The sequence below is a fragment of the Abramis brama genome (genome assembly GCF_963993115.1).
Source record: "Abramis brama genome assembly, chromosome: 14".
Classification (NCBI taxonomy): domain Eukaryota; kingdom Metazoa; phylum Chordata; class Actinopteri; order Cypriniformes; family Leuciscidae; genus Abramis; species Abramis brama.
Window position 1 is genome coordinate 15,192,129 of NC_139976.1, and position 18,042 is coordinate 15,210,170.

Here is an 18,042-nt window from a genome sequence, read left to right on the forward strand (position 1 = left end):
CATGAAGGTGTAACTCCGTCGTGGATGCACTCTTCCCGTTAATGTGTTAAAACATGGGCGTACAAAGAATTCACATCATTGTTTTACTGTAATGTTTTCATTATAATTTTATGTAGCTTATATGACAGACTTGCGTTGCACTTATGTATTTTCCTTTTCGAAGTGATTCCAATCATTTCAAGCAATTCAAAACCATCATGTTGAACAGTGCGCATCTGAAGTGTCTCAGCTGAAGAAAATATCATTATTTATCGGTTTTAATATATCTGCCAAGTTTTCTTATCAGGTCGATAACATTAAAAATGATCATATATCGGCTAATACTGATATGGTGGCTGATATATTGTGCATCCCTAATTTAAAGATAAAAATTCAGCAAAGTATTTTCTTGTACCGTTGACATGACAAAGCTCATTTCTTAAGATATATTAATGTTTTTAACAAAAAACAAACAAAAAAACAACAACAACAACATGGCATTCTCTAAATCATTGTAATGTGTTTTACAAAGACATTATAAAGAAACAAAGAACAAATGTTTTCATAGGTCTTAATATTTTATTTATTCATTTGATTTTTCAAAACTATTTTTTCATAATAAATCTTCACTTTGAGGTCATCAAAGAATTGTCACAATAAAAACAAAAGAAGGTATTATAGAAAAATTGTACACAAAAAAAAAACAAAAAAAACACACAAAAACAAAAAGCAACATTTTATTCAGAATGTCATATAGTTTATACCTCTTGTACATTCCACACAGTACAAGATAGCAGAGAGGAGAATGTTTGCAAACACTTTTGAAGGGTTGTTTTCTCTATCTTTGTGCTTTTTTTGCTATAATCCAATACTCAGTTTTGGGGGGGGGGCTGAATTCATTTGTTACTTTTTGAGATTATGATATTGTCTCTCGGTAGACTTGGAGTCCTAAATACCATGCATAATTTGTTTGGTCACTAAGACAAGCAAAAGGATATTGCTTAAACAGTCCAAAATCTTATTTTCCATATGTCTGTTTGCTTTCCAAAACCTATACTCATACTCTTGTCTTTTAATGTTGACACAACAGCAAATAAAATAAAAAAAGTTAAAAAATTAACAAAAAAGAAAGGAGTATGTCAAAAATAACAGATGTTGGAGATGCACATAAAGGAGGGAAAATAAAATCTGTTTAGCTAATGGCAGAAACGGTTCTATCGCTATAGCAACACATTAACATTTAATTTTCTGTTTTTCATTTGTTTTCGCCTTGGTTTTTTCTAAAAAAAAAAAAAAAAAAAAAGTTTGAAGAGCAGGTATACTGTAGTTGGCATCATCTATATAACAGGCTATAAAACACCACTTCAGCCACAGTCCAGAGAGCACACAGATAGTCTTTGCACCGTATATAAACATGTAATAAGATACTTTACGTGCATGGAGTTTTTCCTCAATCTATCCCAAATGGCCCCGGTGTTCCTCGTCATCATCAGCGTCATCTGTCGTCGTTTTGACAAACATACAAACAGAAGAAAATCCAACAACCTTTAGACGTGGATTGATATTTAAGGCCTCCACAATTCTCTGACACCTTAAGGTTCTGTCCACCGAATGGAAATCAGTTCGGATCCTGCTAAGGAGCGGTCTTTTCTCATCCAAACGTGCAATACTGCCATCAGAAAAGGGAGTCAAGTACTTTGGCTGATTTAACAATCATAGGTAGCATCTCATTTGTAAGTCCTTCATTCCTTTTCCATCCGTCCCATCGGTGAATGTCTGTTTGGATTGTTGCAGATGGTTTTTCTGGCTTTTAGAGGGAAAATGTTCCGGCAACACATATACAGGCAACATAATATGAAATACACTTAATTCTAACCAGCGGCCCTGTGTCTCAGCGATCCACAGCTGGAGTGACTATGTGGAGTCTTCTTGCACAGTACCATTTCATTTTGTACACACTTTTCAGTAAAGTTCTGGTGTGCTTGGTTATAAAGTATGTTTTGTCGTTGTTAGTAACAGTATATTGTGCCTTAGTTCAAACTAAGACTTTGTCTTTTCGATTTTTTTTTTTCTCAATTACTATACACAGGTGGATCTCCCCTCCCCTTTTGCGTGAGTTCGAAGCACAGGATCCGTGGGTGGGTTGTAAGGGGGTAGGGGGGGAGAAAGTCTGTGAGATCAGACGTAGTACTCCTTGTCCTTGTTCTTTTTATCTTTTTTATTTTTGGGCACGCCAATGGGCTTTTCTTTGACAGCGGCTCCATTGGGCTGCGTGGCAGAATTACTAATATAGTTACGGCTCTCGTCCACATGGTATGAGCCCTCGTCGCGGTTTCGGTATTTGTACATGGCATAGAGCAGGATAAGAATGCAGAGGGCAGCGGCCGCGACGATGCCTACAACCATGCCAGTGGTGCTGCTGGACTCCCGAATCACCTCCGGGCTGGGGTAACCCTTGGCCTCAGGCAGCGGAGGGTGAGCTGTGGACACACAGAATGGAAGAAAGAGAGAGAGAGGCCGTTCATTAAAGCAACAGGGCTATCCATTTACCTCTATATTTCCTAATATTCAACATCATCCATGGCAACTGTATATTAGTCTGCTCACTTGGGTAATTGTCACATCTCATGTCTCATATTACACTACGGACTCACTCTCTCTCGTTTCATACAAATGCAAATGGCACCATCTTGCATTTCAATTATCAATTTGTAGTGAAAATGAAATACTTGAAATGAAAGCCAACAATTCACCCTATGCATTTTCTATTCTAAATGCATCTTAAAAAGCTTATTTTGAACAATTTATCATTTTGCATTTTGCAATTTTTAATCCAAATGTCATAACTCAGTCTTCTTTTAGAATGACAGACTTCTCTTTGGTGATGTATGCAGGACTTCTCCAATCATTTAGTCCGCTTTTTTCTTCTTTTTCTTTTTTTTACAATTGACTGCAAGCTCGCATTCAGATATTTCTCCATTCAATCAGCAACTGATGGATAGATCCATGTCTGCACCCTACATTTTTTTATTATTCGATAATGTTTCACTCTGATGTATGTCACAATATGGAAGGAAAAATGCTACTTCCATTAAATCAACTTTAATATTACTGTAATATTACTGCTAGGCCAATAATTTTGTACACTAATGGACATTTTTTATTTTATATCAAGATATGGAGGACAGTATTTCATGTCCATGTCTTTACTGTGTGTTGGGATCATTTATTACCTTGTCTGAGTATATTTTGCAATAACATGCAGCTTAGTGTACATTGCCCCTTTCTTAAAAACCATCCAAGTAATTGTTCCGATCGGTTAATTTACTAGTTTTCTCTACTGTAATGTCAACATTGCAGCTTCTTTCCCAACAGTAATAGAATTATTCAGTTTTAAGCCAACGAAAAAATACTAAGAGGGTTGAAACTAGAAAGAACTTGAAAGAAACCCAAAAATCAATATATCTTTGCCAAATTGATTCCTCTCCTGACGAGATGAGATATCCCACTGAGAAACTGCTTCACAGCACCGTACAGCCACTTCAGTAAACAGGATATAAACCACAATAACAACACTCAACCTTGCAATATATGTATGTACTGCTGCTGAACGGAAAAACTTGTTCTGTAAGCTTGTGCTTACACACTTTGCTTATCAAACCGCCACAAAACACATCTGGCTGACACAGATAGAACGATCAGAATGGATATGTCGCACATTTTCCATGAGCCGTGACCAGTGAGTGAACCTCGCATCCTGGCTATTTATTCCTGGCAGGGAAAATGACGTGGTGGGTGGAATAGTTTGTTCTGATTTATGTCTCTGGGAGAGGGGACAGTAACTGCGAGACAGTGCGACTTCAGGCTGAGTGTAAACAACACCTGTGACAAAGCCGTTTACAGTTTCGGTCCGATTCCGCTGGAACTCGCAGGTGCAGGAAAGGAGATGACAAAATACAGCAGGGAATTATGGATGGCGACCTCTGCTCACACATCTGTTTTTAGAAATGTCGCGTGGAAGGAGGACACTTTGAGGAGCTGTAACATAATTTATCTGAGACCTTTCAGCTTTGGCCAACATTTTATGTTTCTGCTTTTTTTTCTGTGCTTATTAGCAAGATCTTTGCATGATTTGTCAGCATACTTTTTTCATTATGTCATGCACATGCTTTCATTGCTCTATGTATAATATGAATGCTGCATAGGCCACTAGCTGCTGTAACTAAGCCAGCTGAACGAATCCAGATTGGGTTAACCTTTGTGCTTCATTTTTCATGTCGAAAGTGGTTTGTGCAGTCGACTGAGTAGCCAGGATTTCTCTGAATGGAGAAATAGGAAAAGCAGTATGTGCTACGCTAGCATGCTCGCTGGCCTTTTCTGAAATTAAATCTCAACAAAATTCGCCAGGTCTCACAATAAGTGATCATGAGAAAAATGATCAAAAATACAGATTTAGCCTATGTGACGATCTATAAAACGGGCAAAAAATGAAATAATGTGAGCTAAAATTATACAGAAGCACAAAGAAATTTGATAGGCACAAGTTTAAGTTTGTTTAATATAATGACCTATTTAAAAACTCATCTAAGAAATGAGCTCCCTCTGTGCCTGAAAGAAAATTAAAATACTATATTTACAGCACATACACAGGGTAAAGGATTTAATGAAGTAATAATGTCTGTTTAAAGTGGCAAAGGCAGATTATACAAACATATATTTTGGCACGCACTGTGAACACTTTGATAAATGAGCACATAAGCAACAATGCAGCTCAGGTAACAGTGTTTCACAACCGGCAACAAAATCATAAAAGCCCTTTCAAGTTAATCTGAGCTCCTGTTCGAACCAGCTGCGACAACCACTGAACGCGCTAGATTTTGTCAGTCGCTCGGTTTCTATTTCTGCACCATAGCGCTGGATTATTGAACATCAAACATGGATGAGCCTAGGAGAGGTTGTTTTTTGAAGTTGAGAAACCTCAGATATTTAAAATCCCTCAAGATCCACAAGAAACACCATAAAATGGATGCTACCCGAAGACGCATCATGGAAGTGGCGAAAATACAAGATGTATTCTAGGTTTGACGCTCTTCGGCTCGCCCTCGCTGTTCTGATTGGCTGTGGTTTTGTTGGGTTGAATTCTCGCATTCAGTGTGGGCAGAAAAATGACTTTTCGCTGGAATCTCGTCGCGGATGACACGGCGGACACATTATTTCCCAGACTGTTTTTATTTTTCTGGTGTACAATGTGTCCGCTTGGCTGGATATATGAGAAATTATGCCATTTGGTATTTTAAACTCTATTTTTGCGAAAGTGTTTGGTAAAATGTTAAATATAATGATTGTTTCTCCCCAAATTATAGCAATGGCCACTACACAAAATAATTATCCTTTCTTTTAATTTGTACTGTAGTAAAATAATCTTGCATGGAGTGGTTTCAAACAGAACAATGAAAAATGGAGAACATTTTTGGTGGAAAAGAACATGTGAACAGTAATAATATAAAAGAAAGATGACTAACCTAACCCACCTGAACTTGGGTCGCAAGGGTCGATGTCCTCATCGTCACTGGGACATTCTGCCGACGCTACCAGAAGATCATCCTGTACCAAAGAGACATAAAACAGATAGAGGGTTAGTCAAAAACACCTTGTGGCATCATTACAGTTTTATAGGGCTGCTGTGTCATCTAAGGCCTCATGCTGCGAGAGAGAGAGGAACGAAAAGGAAATGTCCTGTCCACTGCCACTCTGACATCTCTCACTGGTCCTCTGAGCTTTGACTCTCAGGTGCGATCAAAGGTGTCCTAACCGTAAAAGGTCACAACTTTTCCACAAAAACGACCCTTTCTGTAGATTATAACATGCCAAATCGTCTTATAGTACAGTCTTGAGAGACTTCCACATCAAGGCAGTTGGAAATATCGATCAGAGCAGCACAAACACACATACACACACACAAAGATTTCACAAATCCCCTGACGAATACAATTTTGCCGGCAGTTGCTTTAAAGAGACTGTCAACGCAGAAACATGGTGCGAGGAGCATCAAATCCGCTCACATCCGTCCGTCCCGCTGGAAAACAATCTCATCAAACGTGCCTTTTAATCTGAAATAAAGCCATAGGAAGCACTTCTACAGACAAGCCATATCAAGAACAATGCACGGCGCTGAGACGCACACAACAACACATTCTGGAGGAAATCTTGCCTCTGCTCCTGTGATGGTTCCGAAGGGAAAGAAAGCCATGTTGAGATTTCACGGTTTGAATCCCAAAGATGGTATCCGACAGTGGTTTAATAGCTCAGAAAGTCTCTCCGTGCAGGAATTCTCCATCAACTATGCAAAAAGGCAGCGAGCTCGACGTTCCTCTCAGCGCTACGGCAGAAAATTCCATCTGACGATGTCGCTTTGGTGGCATCCATTTAATGTCTTCACACTTCTCTCTCTCTCTCTGCAATTAGCCAGAGTGTGTATACATTTGCCAGCTGGCCAAACGTGTACACGCATGTGTGCTTGTCCCAATAGAAAAGCAGGGCTGAGTGTGTGTGTGCGCGCACAGGGAGGAAAGACATCGATTTGTCTCTCTGAGCTCACACAGTCTGCCCACAGGCTGCGGGGCAATGCCCACGCCAATCAGGACCTTTCACCATCATCACAGCCATGCGGACCACACGAAACAACACGGAAAGAGAGAGAGAAGGAGAAGAAAGGGAGAGGAAAGTGGGAGTGGGAGGGCACCCTGTACAGTTGTTTCAAAGTGGTTGCCATAACCACATGGTTGCCATTTTCCTTGCAGCGATATCTGTTCAACTCCCAGCTCTGAAACACCCTGCAAGTAGGTCAGTGCGGGTGAATAATTTAGATCCCTGACGTTACAGTGCTGGTTTGTGTGCTGCTGCTGCTGGAAGGCTGGATGTGTTGCAACAGGAGTGCACAACCGAGCCCTTGCTAAAGGCCGGCAGCGGTAACTGTCCAACTCTAGAGAGAGAAAGGATAATAACGCAGAGATCCTGGGAGCCTACGCTGGGAGAAGTCATCTATGCCACGCCGTCTCTCATTCTGTGACCTGACACGATGTATAAAAGACTGCAACTATCATGGACACTGAGATTAGAAATCAACCGAAATGTGGTTACGTGTCTGATAAAAGGGCTTAATAATGCATAGGCTTGAGACGCAACTTAGACTCAGCATTCTCTTCCTTGACATGACCACTGAGAGAAAGGAAGGAGTTCTAGAAGAGGGATGAACGCGTGGTTTAGCCGTTAAAGATGTAGAGAGGTAACTGAAAGATGGTCCACAAGTGAAGATCCATGAGCTTTCACCATTGTGCCTGAATAATCATCCCAAGTTGTAAGTAAAGCTTGGCGATATAGGTTTGGGATTAGAAAGATTTTGAAGTGTTTGAAAGTCTCTTCTCTCTCATATATATACTCCAGTCTTCAGTGTCAGATTTGCTGATTTGGTGCTTGAGAAATATTTCTTATCAATTTTGAAAACAGTTGAGCAGCTTAATATTTGTTTTCTTCTTTGGTGTATTATTGTAGTCTTCTTTGATGAAGAGAAAGTTTAAAAAAAAACAGCATTTTTTTTTTTATATATATATATAAACCTTTGGTAACATTATTAAAGCTACACTGTGTAGGATTTTCTCCCATCTAGCGGTGAAATTGTTTATGACTACCAACTGAATATTACTTTCTAGCCCCTCCCATTCCGAGGGCGTTTTAACTCCTACGGTGACCGTATTATTTCAAATCTGCCGGCAGTCGCGAGTAATCTCCCCCTCGCATTCGTCACAGCGCCACTGAGTGTAAAAACACGAAAGGCGAAGCTTGAATTTCCAGATATGTCCCTCTTTGGCTAATGTATTTTCAAGATGGAGGCGCAACATGGAGGTGCCGCCATTTGAGCGACTCGAATGTATTCTAAATGGCAGATTCTACGCTTACGAGAATACTTGATTAGTTGGTAGAAGTAATTACACATTAATGAGTACATATCATTTTGAAAGAACAAAGTGTTTTTTGCAAAGAATCAACTTAAAAATTACACAGTGTCACTACTGTCACTTATAATATATGTCAATTAAATGCATCCCTGCTGAATAAAAGTATACATTTCTATATAAAAAAAAATCGTAGTGCCCCCAAACTTTTCAACGGTAGCATGTTTCCAATGATTCTGTTATTGATATTAAATGAAATGTTTCCTAAAGCTTCCTAAACAGCACGTCATTAGACTAGTTTTGAGATCCTTGTTAAAATATAGCTGTTTTAAAAGCATCTCGAATGTAATAATGTCAATAGCAGAAACACGGTTCATTTCTGTGAATTAGTTAAAACTACCCATTTTGTATTCATATTTGGCTACAATTACTCTTTAGGTTGCAACAATGGTAACAATATATATCCAATATATGTGTAATATAGATAGAATATGATAAAAAGGCATAAACTGATATATCGTTCAGCCCTAACTGTATGACAGGAAAAGGAATCTGCTAAATGACTATATGCCATTGTGACTGGCGGCTTTACATGAACATGCTCCACCCAAACCTTTGTTAAGATCTCTATTTGAATTCATCTCACACAGCTGAGCTCCAGAAACCATCCTTCTCTTTCCTCTTTTGGAAACACTGCCCCTCAGCAAAGTGTCAAAACTCGGATAAGTCCTCAGATGTGGCGTTACACAAGCGCTTGAGCATGAGGCTGTTTTCTGTAGAAAAGTCACATATGACTAAGACTGAGCCTTCAGCATCCATCTGCCTGAGCTCGGCGCTCTCCTCCATCCACTGCCCACTCAACAGCTGTGCTGAGGCGGACAGAAGCGGCCTACATTATAACTGGCCATTTTCCTCAGAGCAGGTCAAACAGGCTGGGTGTGCTATCAGACCATAATTTGCGCACACACTCACATACACAGTATTAGACTCCCTGTTTTGCTTGCTCTTAATTACTGCACTGCCAACAGGCACAATAAGTGACAGAGTGCCAAAATAGGCGGGGGAGAGGAGGGGGAGAGAGACGACGCACACTTCACCTGTGAACACAGAGGGGGACCCAGCTGTGCCCTAATGAGATAGGAGTTGCCTCAACTCAAACACACACTTTTCAAGCTCCACCTCCATTCATCCCTCTCCAATTATCTCTCAGCTGCCAGACTGATCTCCAGAGACAGACTAGAGCCAGCTGTACATGCCCTGGATAAGAGAGGCACAAGAAGTGGGTGGAACTGACCTACTGACCTCTCCAACCATAAACTTATTACATTATGTAAGTAGGATTAAAAATGTATTTCTTAAGTCGGCTAATTTTGCAGCCATGAATTTTATATAATGGCTATGAAACTGCATTGCATTATATATAGTAGCCTGTGACCAACATTCCACAGGCCACAATCAACAACCTGATCAACTCTATGCGAAGGAGATGTGTTGCACTGCGTGAGGCAAATGGTGGTCACACCAGATACTGACTTGGTTTTCTGTACACACACACACACACACACAATAACTGAACATGCTGAATAAAAAGCTTTCCATTGATGTATGGTTTATTAGGATAGGACAATATTTGGCCGAGATACAACTATTTGAAAATCTGGAATCTGAGGTTGCAAAAAAATCTAAACATGGAGAAAATCACCTTTAAAGTTGTCCATTTCCGTTCACGATTTTGCTGCATCCACTCACAAAAATATATATTTTTATATATTTACGGTAGGAAATGTACAAAATATCTTCATGGAACATGATCTTTTACTTAATATCCTAAAGATTTTTGGCATAAAAGAAAAATCGATAATTTTGGCCCATACAATGTATTGTTTGCTGTTGCCACAAATAGACCCGTGCGACTTGTGACTGGTTTTGTAGTCCAGGGTCACATATTTTATATAATATATATATATAATATAATGTACACACACATATTAAATAAACAGACTTATGTTAGAATCGATTAATCATGCACGATTAATCAACTTGACGGCACTAATATATATATATATATACATATATATATATATATATATATATATATATATATATATATATATGTACAGGGTGGGCCATTTATATGGATACACCATAATAACATGGGAATGGTTGGTGATATTAAAGTCCTGTTTGTGGCACATTAGTATATGTGAGGGGGCAAACTCCTCAAGATGGGTGGTGTGTACTAATATATACTAATGTGCCACAAACAGGACTTTAATATCACCAACCATTCCCATGTTATTACGGTGTATCCATATAAATGGCCCACCCTGTATATGTATATGTATATATATGTATACAGTGAGGAAAATAAGTATTTGAACACCCTGCTATTTTGCAAGTTCTCCCACTTAGAAATCATGGAGGGGTCTGAAATTGTCATCGTAGGTGCATGTCCACTGTGAGAGACATAATCTAAAAAAAAAAAATCCAGAAATCACAATGTATGATTTTTTTACTATTTGTATGATACAGCTGCAAATAAGTATTTGAACACCTGAGAAAATCAATGTTAATATTTGGTACAGTAGCCTTTGTTTGCAATTACAGAGGTCAAACGTTTCCTGTAGTTTTTCACCAGGTTTGCACACACTGCAGGAGGGATTTTGGCCCACTCCTCCACACAGATCATCTCTAGATCAGTCAGGTTTCTGGGCTGTCGCTGAGAAACACGGAGTTTGAGCTCCCTCCAAAGATTCTCTATTGGGTTTAGGTCTGGAGACTGGCTAGGCCACGCCAGAACCTTGATATGCTTCTTACAGAGCCACTCCTTGGTTATCCTGGCTGTGTGCTTCAGGTCATTGTCATGTTGGAAGACCCAGCCTCGACCCATCTTCAATGCTCTAACTGAGGGAAGGAGGTTGTTCCCCAAAATCTCGCAATACATGGCCCCGGTCATCCTCTCCTTAATACAGTGCAGTCGCCCTGTCCCATGTGCAGAAAAACACCCCCAAAGCATGATGCTACCACCCCCATGCTTCACAGTAGGGATGGTGTTCTTGGGATGGTACTCATCATTCTTCTTCCTCCAAACACGTTTAGTGGAATTATGACCAAAAAGTTCTATTTTGGTCTCATCTGACCACATGACTTTCTCCCATGACTCCTCTGGATCATCCAAATGGTCATTGGCAAACTTAAGACGGGCCTTGACATGTGCTGGTTTAAGCAGGGGAACCTTCCGTGCCATGCATGATTTCAAACCATGACGTCTTAGTGTATTACCAACAGTAACCTTGGAAACGGTGGTCCCAGCTCTTTTCAGGTCATTGACCAGCTCCTCCCGTGTAGTTCTGGGCTGATTTCTCACCTTTCTTAGGATCATTGAGACCCCACGAGGTGAGATCTTGCATGGAGCCCCAGTCCGAGGAAGATTGACAGTCATGTTTAGCTTCTTCCATTTTCCAATGATTGCTCCAACAGTGGACCTTTTTTCACCAAGCTGCTTGGCAATTTCCCCGTAGCCCTTTCCAGCCTTGTGGAGGTGTACAATTTTGTCTCTAGTGTCTTTGGACAGCTCTTTGGTCTTGGCCATGTTAGTAGTTGGATTCTTACTGATTGTATGGGGTGGACAGGTGTCTTTATGCAGCTAACGACCTCAAACAGGTGCATCTAATTTAGGATAATAAATGGAGTGGAGGTGGACATTTTAAAGGCAGACTAACAGGTCTTTGAGGGTCAGAATTCTAGCTGATAGACAGGTGTTCAAATACTTATTTGCAGCTGTATCATACAAATAAATAGTTAAAAAATCATATATTGTGATTTCTGGATTTTTTTTTTTAGATTATGTCTCTCACAGTGGACATGCACCTACGATGACAATTTCAGACCCCTCCATGATTTCCAAGTGGGAGAACTTGCAAAATAGCAGGGTGTTCAAATACTTATTTTCCTCACTGTATATGTATATATATATATATATATATATATATATATATATATATATATATATATATATATATATATATATATATATATATATATATATATATATATGAAGAGTTCAGATGCAAAAGCCTCTGAGTGCCATCTTAAATTTTCTTCTAGAATGATAATTTTTATCAAGCTCGTATATTTAAGTTCAGAAATTTCACTTAAATGGCAATGAAAATTACCTATTAATTGTCATTTAAGTGAAATTACTGAACTTAAATATACGAGCTTGATAAAAATTATAATTCTAGAGGAAAATTTCAGATGGCACTTTTCATATATTCATACATATATTTTCAACTCTTCATATATATATAACATCATATATTATCTTCCAGAGACATTTTTGGTGCTCATATTTGGCTTTTTCTCTTACTTTAAGACTCTCTACTCTCAAGAGGCCTGTTGTGTAAAACCATTCCCTCAATTTCCATTTAACAGATACCTATATGGAAGCTTGTTTCCATCATGAAATAAAAAGAATTAAAAGATTTGACTTAAATTTATTTTTTAATTGTGACTATAACTTGCAATTGTAAGTTTATATCATGCAATTCTTACCTAAAAAAAAATAAATAAAAAAAATTCAGTGGTGGAATAAAGCCTCCTAACTTCTCAATTCCTTGTTACTGTAATAATTTGCACTCAAAAACCAATATAAGTTTTACAGCCAGTCTGAGATGGCCAGGCTCAGACACTCACATTCACCTCTATCTCTCCATCTCTTTCAGTCATGAAGATTCTAGTATTCCACCAAGAATACGAATATCTCAGAACAGTGCACCGTCTATTGTTGTTGCCATGGTGACATGACGATTCAGCCTGTTCAAAATGATAGGAGATAAAAACCGAATCGCCTTGGTGGCTCAGCTGGGACCTGCAAAGCAAACCATTGATTTCTCGCTATCTGTATTTCTTCTTCTTTTTCTCCATATTCCTTTCCTCCAGCCAGAGTGAAAGAAAGAAAGGGCGAGGGAAAGCACAAGAACATTAAAGTCTGCCAGCTAACTTAGCAGCCTGCTAATGAAGTGTGAATATTCATAGAGAGGTCTTGGTGCTAAATGCAGCCTCACTTCGCTGAGAGCTGTGTGTTTAAAATACCGAGAGCTCATACAATGAATAAAAAATGGCCACTGATGCACTGCAGTATTCTCTAACAAGAACGATTGAACAAAACAAAAAACAAAAATCACAGGAATCACAATAGAAATACGCCTGCTAGTTTACAACTAGCATGTACAGGAATATATAGAGCTGGCCCACAGGGCCTCCATATGCGCTCACTGACATTCTGTACAAGAGATTCAACTTTTTAAAGATTCAAAAGGGCTAAAACAACACAATCTGATGTGCAGGTTGAATCTCTCCATTTTCCATCTTCAAATGCCGTACTAAGATGAATAATAGAGAACCCAGACCTTTCATGGAAGATGGAAATCAAGATGGCTTCCTGTGCAATTATTCACATATCGATCAAGAATGATTATCATTTAGGTATTATTGTTTCAGCACATTCAAAAGCTTTACAATATCATGGTTAATTATAACACTTAATTAATAATCTTTATTAAAGTCAACATTAAATCAAAATGAACCTGATTTATTTTTTATTTCATGTTTCTGGTCATATTGTGAATTGACACATTGGTGCATTTTATTCCAAAGGAAAAAAAAATAGTTTCTCTTCATATATTTTAATCAAATGTTTGATACCATTAACTAATAGTCAATTAGTTATTTAGACACTGTTTTAGCAAACTCATTCAGTCCGTTTACAATTTTGGTTTATAACTTTTCGTGGTCCAATCAGTTCCAGATGGATAAAATCAAGTCTCATCCTATACTTTTTTTCTCGCTTACTATCATGTTTCACATAGAAATTGTTTAAGTAAAATGGCAATACACATTGACTTTAAAAATAATTTGAACAATTAAAGGCCTTATTAAATTAGAATTTTAAGTTAAGTATAATTGTGTTCTATATTATCTGCAAAGAAAAAACCAGGCAAATGCATCAAGACTGACCGAGAAGTTCTCAAAGTACACTTGACTCACTCTGAGAAGACATGTGAGTCACAAGTAGCCATTACAAGCAACTCTCAGGGGTCATCCAAGTGGGAATAAATAAATCTGATCATACACGCTGCCCACAGACAGAACACGCTGTTACAGACTAAAGCTCTAGATCTTAAACAAAGAGTGAGAGAGAGGGGGCAACCTGCCGACTTCACACAACACAATACACACACACACTTGTTCACAGCACACTGGGTTAAACTTTACTGGAGGACAGCGCTTGATTTTCACATACTTTTAATGAGGGGGAGAAAAAATTAGATGCAGATGAAAAAAGGACAGTACAAATAACAGCATCAATGGGCAGTCGAGATGACCGTAGGAAGCGTCTAGTTAAGGATGAAAAGAAAACCGGCATGCCATGAACGACTCTGGAAATGCGAACTCGCTGCAACAGATGTGGACATCGGCGACGAATGGTGCCAGCCTCATGCACGCTCACAAAAGCACTGCAACTTTTTGTTCTTTTCCCGTAACTCCCTCACTGCTGCCCCAATTCTCTTTTCTCTCTGTCTCTCTTTCTCTCTCTCTCTCTCTCTCACTCGCTCTACGTGCAGAGCGCTGCAGACAAATGGTGCATGCCTCTTTCACTGCATGGATATGACAACATCAAAGACTCTGCATGCGATGATGGCTGGATGGAGAAGGACCGTGAGAAAGAGAGACTACCTGGGATGAGGAACAATGCCACCTCGCATCCATGATGGCAGCCTGGCTACACTGTCTGCTTCCTCTATACAGATTTGCTTTTCTGTTAAGGTGAGAGTTTGTCCTCTCCCCCTCTCTGATCTCCCCGTCCCTGCTCCTAGAGCAATAAAAAAAAGCCCCACACCAGTAAAATAAAGTCCGCTCTGTCAGATCAAAAGTGATGACTGGAGAAGTCCTACTTTGGTAAGCAGATAGGAATGATAAATTGTCTGTGCATCAGGAGAGACTATGAGTGCCTTCTACAGACTAGAAGAGAGAGAGAGAGAGGGAGGGAAGGCGTAAGCAAGGGAGAAGAGAAAATGAGAAAGATACACACGGATAGAGGCGGGAGGGAGAGAGGGAAAATACGGTACGACTGCAAGCCGATCACCTGACTCGTTTCAGCCAATCGCCATCGCCGCTCAGCTTGAGGTTGCTAAGGGTTTGCTCAGTTGGAGATATTTTATTATAGCATTTTTTAGAAAGAGATTGATGTGTGTATGTGGAGAGGAGGGGGGTTGCACACCTTCAGCCCTGCCATGAAACTCCACAGAGACACAACCCACAACCTAACATCAAACACACATGCACACACTCAAAATACATCTCTCCACAGAGAGAGAGCGAATGTTACACAACGGATGGCAAAAAGCTCCACGTTTTCATCTCCACTGACCCTCCTGCTCCTCTGGGACCTCGGGTTATTCGATTCCATCTAAATGCCTCCGCCAGCTAAACTAACCAACGTGAACGCTCATTTCAATAGCATTCAAATGCGTGCTTTGGGCACGTAGACGCCCGCTGAGAAAGGAGGGGTGGAACAGATAAAGAGAGATACGCGGTAGGCGTCTGTTTTTCGCACCGTGGTCAGTCTCAGAGGACTCTATTTGTCCCCTGCGTCTGCAGAATCTGCACACGGCCACCAAACGCAGCTATACATTATGAATGTGACAGAATTTATAAAAGAGGAACATAAATGAGGCGTCTTAAGGTCTAGACGGCGACATGATAGGTAGGAATATCTGGTTTATCATAAAGACTATCCAAGCAACATAAAAAATCCTTTGTGAATTAACAGGGTCATCAATACCCAAAAGCACACAAATTAACAAACGTTTGCAATATTTAACACCTCCAGAGAGAGAGATAGACAGAGAGACAGAAAAAAAAAGAAGCCCAGGAAAAGTAGCTGCAGCAGCAGTCCATTTTATTACTCGCTTTGTGCCAACTCAAACAATCGTATTGATTGACTGATTTAAGCGGTCAGTGTAAATGAGCACTGGGACAACAGTGCATGCAGAGCAAGTCACAGGATCCATTAATTGGACAGAAGTGGGGGGAGAAAAAGCACAGGAATCTGGACCAGTTTAAACCCATCCGTGCTGAACATTGTCCTGCCCTCATGATGCAACAGAATGAAACGAGTTGGTACCTCATTATAGAGTACATGTGAATCTTGATGCTGGACTGTTGTATTTTGGGAATTGTGACACACATATGCACATCTAATTGAGGTCATTTAAATAATAAAGCTAATTATAATTACTACTAGCACTGGGTAATATACATCAGATATTCTGGCAATATTTCTGGTGATATAAAAATAAGCAACATTATGCTATTTTATTTGACTACTTTGCGACTGACCCTTTTCACATTTCCGGGTTTCTCAGAAGCGGAAGTCGTCCTAGTTGGGTAATCTTCTATAGCGGTGAATGAGAGAAAACATTAAATATATTATTTGTGTTCCCATTTGCTCAAATAGCTAAAGAAAAACTCCACAACAGTGTTTTCACAACTTTCAACGGCAGTCAGAAGAGAGAAAGATGTAAATTTTACCATCACTCCCATGGCCGCTGTATTAGAAACAACCTTACAGCAGCGTTAATTTTTTTGTAATCTGATGCAAAGGTAATATGATACTAAGTATAGTGTTATAAACGTATAATACATGAAAAATTGTAATATATATATATATATATATATATATATATACACAGTGAGGAAACTAAGTATTTGAACACCCTGCTATTTTGCAAGTTCTCCCACTTATAAATCATGGAGGGGTTTGAAATTGTCATCGTAGGTGCATGTCCACTGTGAGAGACATAATCTAAAAAAAACCCCCAGAAATCACAATGTATGATTTTTTAACTATTTTTTTGTATGATACAGCTGCAAATAAGTATTTGAACACCTGTCTATCAGCTAGAATTCTGACCCTCAAAGACCTGTTAGACCCTTTAAAATGTCCACCTCCACTCCATTTATTATCCTAAATTAGATGCACCTGTTTGAGGTCGTTAGCTGCATAAAGACACCTGTCCACCCCATACAATCAGTAAGAATCCAACTACTAACATGGCCAAGACCAAAGAGCTGTCCAAAGACACTAGAGACAAAATTGTACACCTCCACAAGGCTGGAAAGGGCTACGGGGAAATTGCCAAGCAGCTTGGTGAAAAAAGGTCCACTGTTGGAGCAATCATTAGAAAATGGAAGAAGCTAAACATGACTGTCAATCTCCCTCGGACTGGGGCTCCATGCAAGATCTCACCTCGTGGGGTCTCAATGATCCTAAGAAAGGTGAGAAATCAGCCCAGAGCTACACGGGAGGAGCTGGTCAATGACCTGAAAAGAGCTGGGACCACCGTTTCCAAGGTTACTGTTGGTAATACACTAAGACGTCATGGTTTGAAATCATGCATGGCACAGAAGGTTCCCCTGCTTAAACCAGCACATGTCAAGGCCCGTCTTAAGTTTGCCAATGACCATTTGGATGATCCAGAGGAGTCATGGGAGAAAGTCATGTGGTCAGATGAGACCAAAATAGAACTTTTTGGTCATAATTCCACTAAACGTGTTTGGAGGAAGAAGAATGATGAGTACCATCCCAAGAACACCATCCCTACTGTGAAGCATGGGGGTGGTAGCATCATGCTTTGGGGGTGTTTTTCTGCACATGGGACAGGGCGACTGCACTGTATTAAGGAGAGGATGACCGGGGCCATGTATTGCGAGATTTTGGGGAACATCCTCCTTCCCTCAGTTAGAGCATTGAAGATTGGTCGAGGCTGGGTCTTCCAACATGACAATGACCCGAAGCACACAGCCAGGATAACCAATGAGTGGCTCTGTAAGAAGCATATCAAGGTTCTGGCGTGGCCTAGCCAGTCTCCAGACCTAAACCCAATAGAGAATCTTTGGAGGGAGCTCAAACTCCGTGTTTCTCAGCGACAGCCCAGAAACTTGACTGATCTAGAGAAGATCTGTGTGGAGGAGTGGGCCAAAATCCCTCCTGCAGTGTGTGCAAACCTGGTGAAAAACTACAGGAAACGTTTGACCTCTGTAATTG

The 18,042-nt window shown here is 39.8% G+C and overlaps 1 protein-coding gene across 25 annotated transcripts in view; it reads right to left on the bottom strand.

Moving 5' to 3' along the window:
• Window positions 1-870: 870 nt before the first annotated feature.
• Window positions 871-18,042, bottom strand: part of nrxn1a (neurexin 1a) — a 177,403-nt gene continuing 160,231 nt past the window's right edge. For 20 of the 25 annotated variants that reach the window (XM_084135474.1, XM_084135465.1, XM_084135466.1 and 17 more), the window contains 2 exons: window positions 5,502-5,583; window positions 871-2,459 (listed from right to left, as the gene is read on the bottom strand). In XM_084135474.1, the coding sequence (XP_083991600.1) occupies window positions 2,158-2,459; window positions 5,502-5,583 (384 nt within the window). In that variant the 3' untranslated portion in view covers window positions 871-2,157. The remainder of the gene's footprint in view (window positions 2,460-5,501; window positions 5,584-18,042) is intronic. The other 5 variants (XM_084135463.1, XM_084135468.1, XM_084135460.1 and 2 more) reach the window with 1 other exon arrangement.